This window comes from Micromesistius poutassou, assembly GCF_964030765.1.
Source record: "Micromesistius poutassou genome assembly, chromosome: 2".
In the NCBI taxonomy this organism is placed as follows: Eukaryota; Metazoa; Chordata; class Actinopteri; order Gadiformes; family Gadidae; genus Micromesistius; species Micromesistius poutassou.
Window position 1 is genome coordinate 19,275,367 of NC_140272.1, and position 9,493 is coordinate 19,284,859.

A 9,493-nucleotide genomic window follows, 5' to 3' on the forward strand; every position below is an offset into this window, starting at 1 on the left:
AACTGAGATTGGGGTCTTGAAGTAAAGGCGTTTGTGTCCCATTAATGAACAATTTGTTGTACGTTTGAAAGCATTTAAAAAACAAAACTACGTGTTGGATTGAATCTACATAGTGTCTAAATATCACATTGGCCTCGTTTCAGTTGTTTGGGTAAGGTTTTGGTTTTGGTTTTTCAGTGAACATGGTCAAAATGAACATCATTTCCCACAAATCCTACTTCCGTAAATTGTAGAGCAGGATACTCAGACATGGATCTATAAAGAACCCAGAGCCCGACAGAACAAAGTATTTACTGCAAGTTTATTCTCTTGTCAACGGAAGGAACCGAATAACCGGCAACAACAGCAAATGCATTCATTTCTTTGGACGCATGGTACTGACCCATCGAACAAAATACACACTGGCAGGGTGGGTTTTTTATGCTGAAGTATACAATGAATATTGCTACGGCATGTCACGTTACTTTAGGTATGTGCTAAGTTAGCAGTGACAGCCAGTATTTGAGTATCTGATCAGTGACAAGTCAACGCATTGGGCATGTGGGTCAGAAAAGAGCAATATTGTAATATTAAACATATACGCTATTTATAAGACAATTTTATATTTTTGCAGTTTTTAAACAATCTTTCTTGACTCCTGCTGTGCAACAAGAAACATGACTAATTTCTTATCTCGCTAACTTTTAAAATACCTAAATAATAATTCCAATACAAAGGGGGGGACTCTTTGTCTCACTGTTGTCGTGTCTGTCAGTTGTGAGCCGCTGCTCTGATAAGGCTCGGTGATGGAAGGAGACGTTCACAACAAGGCGAGAGCCTCATGGGACACGGGCCCTCTGCCACCTGTACTAGAGACCCTCCGCATTGAGAGGTCGGACAGCCCAACTCCGGACCTGGTGGAAGGCACGGAGCCAGGTGAGCGCTTGTTGCACACACCCCATTCATCGTATAGTATATTGTTTTTGCCATATCGATGAATGAAATATGGAATAAAAAGTGGTTTGTAATCCTAGCTTTTAAGTGATGTTTTTCAAACATGTAATTTAGAAGAAACGATATAATTTCACAAATGAGTAAAACAAATGTAGCTATGGCCCATTTTGATTCACTGGTCGTTAATGATAATAGTTATTCATGTAAATGTCTGTTGTAAGTTACTGAGCATGTATCAAACCTGGCATATGTCATATATGACATGTTAGGAAGGGGAAGTATTATCATGGCTAGGTAAAATGAGAGCACCCTCTTTTCTATCTGAAAGCATAATGCAAGATGGCTGAATCGAAACATTCATTTCCTTGTTTTGCATAATGGATCCAACGCTCAAGGGAGAGATCAAGTTCCCTTATGATGTAGTAAAAGCTCGCCAAATGGTTAGATGAACCAATCAATGTAGAGATAATAAGACAGACTATAGCCTGACATTACCACAGAATCATTTCTGTGTGATCAACGCCAGAAAGTGTGTGTGTGTGTACTCTGTGTGTGTGTGTGTGTGTGTGTGTGTGTGTGTGTGTGTGTGTGTGTGTGTGTGTGTGTGTGTGTGTGTGTGTGTGTGTGTGTGTGTGTGTGTGTACTGCATGTGTGTGTGTGTGTGTGTTATTTCCACCTCAGCATAGCAATGCCCACTAGTTCCTTGACACCTCGTCCCTTGACCCATACAGGCGCAGGTCAACAGGCGGCCATGTTTGTCCACTCTCGGTCCGTGGAGGACCTGACGGCCGCGGTGGTGGACGACCAGGAGGAAGAGGCGTCTCGGGTGGAGCCCCGGCCCGTTGCCGACGGCGCCAACGGGGCCAACGGGTCCTCGGAGACCCTGGGTACCTCGGAGAACGGCCTGCAGGCGGAGGAGAACATCATAGAGGTGGTGCAGGCTCCCAAGGAGAGCTCCTGGGCGGAGGGCCGGACCAAGGAGGAAGACATCTGCAGCGACGGGTGGCGCAGCCACAGGAAGCACGTGTTTGTGCTGAGCGAAGCGGGCAAGCCCATCTATTCCCGCTACGGGACGGAGGAGGCGCTGTCCAGCACCATGGGCGTCATGATGGCCCTCGTCTCCGTCGTGGAGGCGGACAAGAACATCATCCGCTCCATCCACGGAGGTTTGCCAAACACGCTAAAAAAAATTATATTATTTATTCCACTAGACTTATTAGCCGTTTCTCGATTCGCGTACTCGTGTACTTGCGTTCTCGATAAACGTCATCAGTGGCAGCCCCAAGCACTGTTCCAATTCCAAGTACGCGAGTACGCGAGTACTGTCGTAAAACCTGTGTGTGTTCTCGATGCGTTCTCGATGAGGCCGTTTTCTACCGAGGACGCATCGGAGGTGACTCGTGTGGACTTGGGACCATTAAATATCCCAGGATGCATCATCGAGTCCGCTGCTGTTCCAATTGCAGAGCGCGTACTCGTGTTCTCGGAAGTCTGTACTTGAAAGTCCGGACTTGCCAAGTCTGTACTTCCAAGTCTGCGAGAACGTAGTCCGCGTACTTGGTATTGAGAAACGGTTGTGTACATAGGGGGAATATAAATGGCAGGTATTCATTTTCCCAAAAATGTTACATTCCCTCATTTGTTTTTGCACTGTTCTGTTGCTCCTGTAACATCTGCAGTCCAGGTGTTAAAGGTATAAACTTAGCTCAGTCGGTAGTCGAGTTTGCCATGCCTTGTCATGTGTTCCATGTTACACAACATCACGATCAGAAGGCTTTAAGACCGTGTCGACCCCCCCCGCCCCCTGCCTCCCCCCAGACGGCTACAACGTGGTGTTCCTCAGCAAGAGCCCCCTGGTGCTGGTGGCCGTGTCCCGGACGCGCCAGTCTGACAAGGAGATGACCCGCGAGCTCCAGTACATCTACTACCAGATCGTGAGCCTGCTCACCCTCACCCAGCTCAACCACATCTTCCAGGCCAAGCAGAACTACGACCTGCGGCGGCTGCTGGCCGGCTCGGAGCACCTCATCGACAACCTCCTGCGGCGGCTGGACCGCGACCCGGGCCTGCTGCTCAGCGCCGTCACCTGCCTGCCCCTCCCCAGCGCCCACAGGGACGCGGTGTCGGCCGGCCTGCAGGCCGCCAAGGCCCCCAGCCTGGTGTTCTCCATCCTGCTGGCGGGGGAGCGCCTGGTCACCCTGGTGAGGAAGAAGGACCAGTACCTGCACCACATGGACCTGCACCTGGTCTTCAACCTGGTGTGCTCCTCCTCCTCCTCCTTCAGGGAGGGTGAGGGCTGGACGCCCATCTGCCTGCCGAAATTCAACAGCGCCGGCTTCTTCCACGCGCACATCTCCTACCTGGAGCCGGCGTCGGAGCTCTGCCTCATCCTGGTGTCCACCGACCGCGAGGAGTTCTTCAGCCTGTCGGACTGCAAGCGGCGCTTCCTCGAGAGGCTGCGCAAGCGCAACGCCTACCAGGCCCTGAAGGAGGCAGTGAAGACGCCCAGCTACTCGGTGGACCTGGTGGGCATTCCGGAGCTCCGGCACTTCCTGTACAAGTCCAAGAGCTCGGGGCTGTTCACCAGGTAGGTCACGCTTTTGTAGCAAAAAAAAAAAAAGGTTAACGCCCAAATATCTTTCTGTCTGAAATGACGGGACACTGAAATGATGCCTTCTTTTTATTCTTAATATATATATTTTGCATGCTCTGTCATTTTTTTTGCATCGTTGTCCATGTACAAACAAAAATACATTCTTTGAACATCGTTTTTCAGTTCCCAGTTGAACTACAGCACATATAGATACCATATAGAAAAACAGACCTTGGTGCCCTGAGGTCTACTACTCTAGTAAGCGGGTGTTTTCATTCACCTAGTCCCGAGTTACCGGGCGTGTACCAGTCTGAAGAGGGCCAGGAGAGGCTGATGGGACTGTACCAGGAGCTGCACAGCCGCCTGCACCACTCCACCAGACCCCTGCTCTCCATCTACCGCTGTGGGGAGACCGAGAACCTCATGGCCTGGGTAAGCCTGCCGTCGCTGCGTCGTACAATGGCATCCTCGAGGTGTGTGTCTTTTTGTGTGTGTGTTTGGAATAGTGTTGTGAAATGCTCCATTTTTTTAGTTTTGTAAAACTATGTACAGTGGTCATTTCTTCTAGTAGGTTTTCTTTAGTTCTGTACAATACAAGAGTTCACGATAATAAATGAATCAAAAAGCAAAAGAAGTTAACAAAAGTGTTGAGACGCATGCATCCCATGTTGTAATCTTGCTGGACACAAATTTCCTAATCTTGTTTTCTTGGATGTTCCGTGTGAAACATTTTATACCGCCACCAACTAGTGGTAACAAAATGTATTTTTAGACCCCGATCGGTATCAGTTGTGGGCAGCTATTTTTTTTATCAGTTGTGGGCAACTATTTTGTCGTTGTTGTCAATGGGGAACCAAGAGATTTCCTCTTTTGCGCTTTTTTCTACCGGGAACACCTTGCAAATTGGGTGGAGCAACGCTATACGCTACGAGTCTAAACTATTTAAACTCTAGAAAAAACAACCAGTGAGTCTACACAGTGTTGAAATGAAACCGTTATAAACACCTTTTCACCGTTTTAAACTGCCGGCCGAGTTAGTGTTCACCAATGACGCGCTAACAGCCCTCCACCTCCAGCCACACGATTGGTCGAAGCAAATGTGCAGCATCCAGTCACCCAGATCTAAATGGTCCTCATTCATATAGCGCTTTTATCCAAAGCGCTTTACAGTGTTGACTGACATTCACCCATTCATGCACACATTCACACACTGACGGCGGCGACAGCCAGCTCGTCAGGAGAAATTACCACGACGCTCAGCTAGGAGGAGCCGGGGATCGAACCAGCAACCTTGCGGTTACCAGCCAACCCACTCTCCCTCCTGAGCTAATGCCACCCCGATCTAAGCTCGTCCACAGACTTCACATATTAATCGAATCGTCAGTGTTTCCAATCTAAGGGCTGACCTTCCACCTCTCTCCTCTTGACCCAGTTGACCAGCGGCTTTGAGCTCTACCTGTGCCTGACCCCGCTGGTGACCAAGGTGCAGGCCGTGTCTGCTGTCAACAAGCTGCTCAAGTGGATAAGGAAGGAGGAGGACCGCCTCTTCATCCTCAGCCCCCTCACCTACTGAGGCCCTGGACGACTCCCCCCCCACACCCTCCCACCCACCCACCCACCCTCCCACCCTGAGGGGCCCCCCGTCACAACACCCCGAGTTCTACAGGGAAACCGATCTAATCTGCTGGTGATGTGGTGGTCCGTGGGGACGCTGTGGTGGGTGCTGTGGAATAACTGACTCTGCACACACCTGATGATGGCACATAGTGTTTCATGTTGTATATCATCTGATACAAAATTAAGATGAATTGCAGCAATGATTTTTCAAATTTTTTTAAACTTTTAATGCAGTGTCAAAGTAGTAAATATTTGTAGTGTCCAAAAAGATATGCAGATAATATATTGTTGGAGTTGAATGTCACTATTATTTTTTCATCATTCCTAAAATCCAAGAAAAATTAAGTATTGACAATATTTTCTGAATTCAACAATGCACTTGGTATTACAAATAGTCTATCGTAATCGTATTCTTCCTTAAACTTGAAGTCTACTCCAAAATGATTGCAACTTTTTGTAATTGTGTGAGGAAAACTATAAAACATGCTTACTACATTTCAAATAAAATGAACATTTCCATGGCGATCTCTTCAATTCTAGTCCGACCAATGACAAAATCCTAAAACTTTCCTAATCTGTTCATGCTGCGTATACTAAAGGTTTTTACTATTTGTTTGTTCCTACCGTTTTGCTGAATTTGATTGAACCCATGTACCATGACCGTGAGTAAGCCAGCCTGCTACCGTACTAGTGCCTTATTAACAGATGCCCCCCTGGAGCGGAACATGTGCTTCTCGGGATCGGAGGTTGTAACTGTGTCCATGATGCTGTATTGCCAGATTTGAATGATGGCTATAAATAATAAAATACTAATGTCAATCCAGAACTTGCATTTTGGTTAAACTTTATTTTTTATTTTTTATTTGGTGTCCCTGCAATGGAATAGTTTAAACCATTCCGCCATGATTTCAATCATTTTAATACCTTTAATAGTAAGCCTACGCCCAAGAACATGACGTACAATCATTCAATTGCATCTGTAGAATCACGAACAAGAAATGGCATGCAGGAATTTGCAGCGCCGTAATGAAACTTAAGGGTTGCGGTGACTTTCACTTGTGCGCCAGTCAGAGAGGTGATGATGGCGTGGAGAGGGGCGGGGCCTTCACGCACGCTGTGGAGTGTGGAGACGAGACGGACGCTTCGTGATGAACACTGAGCTGTTGCCGAAGCTACGCTGGTGCACGCTTGGTGTCACTTCGCTAAAGTATTTTTTTTTTCTGTAACAAGGAAAACCATGCTCGATTATTCCCCCGTGGAAGTCAAAGCTCTTCGGGAAAATACGGTGCTTTGGATTGTTTTAGAAAAGAGCCTGACCAGTGTTTGCTTGGAACAGCTGTCTTCAAAATATGCCTATCCCCTTGACCTGTACAGGTAAGCCCCATCTATAACCGATTTGACTGTAGGCCTATTGTATTGACGATATCCAACAGCGTATAACTTGTGTTAAGTCCTTACGAATATTGATTGTGGCTGCATCTTCGTTTTGTTGTTAATTGTCTGCTCTTTACTTTACTGAAACGCTCAAGTAACTGCAGTGAATTAATTTATTTGCGACTGCAACAAGCGTAGTCAACGTACTCTGAAAAACATACACCACAGCACTATCAGTGTCCTATACCACAGTGATTCACTTTGTGATCATTAATATAACCTAGACGCATTAGTATCATTCCCTTGAGATTGTGCTGGGACGTTAATTTACAACAATGTAGGGAGAGTGGGGTAAGATGAGACAATTTTTACTCATGTCGGCAAGGCAAGGCAATTCTCTTTCTCTCTTTCTTGGCATGATAGCTTTTCTACAATGTTTAAAATATGAAAACTAAGTAATTTGTGTAATACTACATTGAAATACCACTTTATACTTGGCTTTAGACTGGCTAAACTTTTACCCCTAAACATGTGGGTCACTTTGCCCAACAGCCACGATTAAAAAATAGTTTAACAAATCAGGCTAATCTTTAGCTAAATGATTCCCATGGTTTTATAGCTTGGCAAATCACCAACATGTATGATTTTTACGCGTGGATAAATTAGCTTTGACATAGCATTCATTATGCCTCATATGTTAAAAACAAGCAATAAACAGTTTATTGTGAAAAAAACATACTTGCAACTTTACCATGTGCATCTCTCCATCACAGCCAGATATAAATTATGTGTGCTTCCTGAACTGATGGTCAAATGACAGCACAGTGTACAGTTGCCTAAATACAGGGGGTGGGTCAATTTACCCACTGGCTCATCTGCTTAGCCCACTATAGGAATACTAAATTGTATAATATTAGTTGGCCCAAGCGATTGTACACCCCTTTTTTGGCTACAGATAAACCCAAGAAGGAAAATAGAAAATCGATTTTCATCAGTGTGCTTATGTGCTTATGTGTGCTTAATCAAGTTCCTATGACAGGAACTTGATTTGACAATGCATGGGGGAAATTAAAATCTATTTACATTCGATTGGACAATATACCAAATTTATACTGTGACATAGCAGCCTAGCCTAATACAATTTCACTTATTCACTGACTTTCACTAAATTCACTAAATATGTTCAATATAAGTATTCTTCCTAGGCAGTTCTATATCTGGCTATAACATTATATATCTTTTTATATCTCTTTTGATTATGTGTGATTGCTTGTATATTGAAACACTGTGTATCTTAATACCTTATCCTTTCCCGTTTAATCCCATGTATGTTATATTTAGTTAAATATAAAATGGTTAATAATAAAACTAAAAGACAGTAGATATTGATAACTAAATATCTACTTTATCTTGTACATTGTTGGCCTTTTGCATGGGGTTCAAAATCAGATTTAGTCTTTGCCCTTCTAAATCAAGTAACACTAACCCTAACCCTTATTAAGTACACTAACATGCCTCCTTACCTTCTTTAAATTCTACTACTGATACTTTTCTAGCACAATATGACCTGAAGCTCTTTGTAGCCGTTCAATATACAGCTGCACTGTAAACAGCACTATAGGGAAAATGCCATAATGAATGGAAATGCCTGAGCTCCATGAAAGAAGGAAGGGAAAAGGAATGGAAAGTCTATTACAAGCCTTTGCTTTATTATCCATGACCATGAAAAAGTAAATCAGTGCCATTAATATGTGTACCCATGTCTTGTTGCCCTGAAACTCTAACTGCACAAGTTTTTACACAGAGTAGCAAATGTTAAACTGTAACACTCCATTAGTGGGATTCTATGAATTATTGATGCAGTGGAGATAGACACACACACACAAACACACACACAAACACACACAGACGGGAACCTTTCATAGTTAGCTGTTATTCCTAGAATATTTAAGGTAACAGTTTAGGATGAAGGTTCCTGTCACATCAACACATTTTGCTGCTGTCTGTTACTTGAAGCCGACCTGAATTGAACGACTACTTAGAAATTCCTCAACGATGTTTTCCGAATGTGCCCTCTCTACACCGGTGGCTATATGAGATGCACGTTGCGTGACCTTCGACCTGTATACATCTTTTCCCCTAGGAAGGCACGTAGAGGTTGTGACAGGAATACCAAGTAGGGAGAATAGGACCTTTGAACGTGTAAATTATCCACTCCGGTGCTTCTGTCGGGTGGGAGGACAAGGATCACAGGAGACAAGTTTGACTGTTTTTTAAGTTGACTGCCGATGGCTCATGTAACAGGTTTGACGAATCACAACAGCGACAAACCAAATTTTGTGTCGTCCTAAATCCACGCTACTGAACCGTCAAAAACATCATTGCCTTTCCCGTCGCTTATCAATCACAATCACACCCTCATTTAACCTACATATGAAGGCTTGGAGGAAAACAAAAGCGATATCCTATAAAACCTTACTATATGACTAGTGTCTATAGAACCTCACGTTGAGTATCCACATTATCCACTATGATGCCTTGTTGCAACACCGATCATCGTCTTTCATCAGGTCAACCCTTTGAGTAGTGGTGAGTCAGTAAAAGCTTTTACATTACCCACATTAGGACCACTTCAGCTCTGTCATTCTGGGACACAGCCACCTGAGATCCAATCGTGGGGGTTTTTATTGCTGGAAAACAATATAGAGTGAAAGGATGGTTGTGAGCCAAAGCCTCTTACTCACTGTCTGGTTGGTAGCAGCATCATGACCAGCTTTATCTCCTCATTATTTATATTTTTGCATTTCATAAAACAAACAAACCTAATAAACCTAAACTGAATAAATGTGAAAGTAAAACTGTGTCGCTAAAAAAAGGCTATTGCTAGGCATTGTTTTTTAAAACTACTGGGCAAATAATAATATTTGTAATAATAATAATATTTCAATGTTATGTACAGTAGTTGACGAGAACATA

General features: G+C 44.3%; 1 protein-coding gene across 2 annotated transcripts; it reads left to right on the forward strand.

Moving 5' to 3' along the window:
* Nucleotides 1-236: 236 nt before the first annotated feature.
* mon1a (MON1 secretory trafficking family member A) lies at nucleotides 237-5,958 on the forward strand. 2 transcript variants are annotated; one of them, XM_084463748.1, is made up of 6 exons: nucleotides 237-374; nucleotides 755-915; nucleotides 1,665-2,099; nucleotides 2,752-3,520; nucleotides 3,811-3,958; nucleotides 4,959-5,958. In XM_084463748.1, the coding sequence occupies exons 2-6, from the start codon at nucleotides 786-788 to the stop codon at nucleotides 5,097-5,099; spliced, it is 1,623 nt and encodes a 540-aa protein (XP_084319874.1). In that variant the 5' UTR covers nucleotides 237-374; nucleotides 755-785; the 3' UTR covers nucleotides 5,100-5,958. The 2 variants fall into 2 exon arrangements, with proteins under 2 accessions (XP_084319874.1, XP_084319873.1); XM_084463747.1 differs by having other exon boundaries at nucleotides 249-409.
* Nucleotides 5,959-9,493: the final 3,535 nt, after the last annotated feature.

What these genes read in the sequence shown, in the direction of transcription:
- mon1a (XM_084463748.1), top strand. Translation starts at nt 786, where the DNA reads ATGGAAGGAGACGTTCACAACAAGGCGAGAGCCTCATGGGACACGGGC. An exon ending in GGTGGAAGGCACGGAGCCAG is followed by an intron (nt 916 to 1,664) that starts GTGAGCGCTTGT and finishes TGACCCATACAG; the next exon opens with GCGCAGGTCAACAGGCGGCC. An exon ending in CATCCGCTCCATCCACGGAG is followed by an intron (nt 2,100 to 2,751) that starts GTTTGCCAAACA and finishes GCCTCCCCCCAG; the next exon opens with ACGGCTACAACGTGGTGTTC.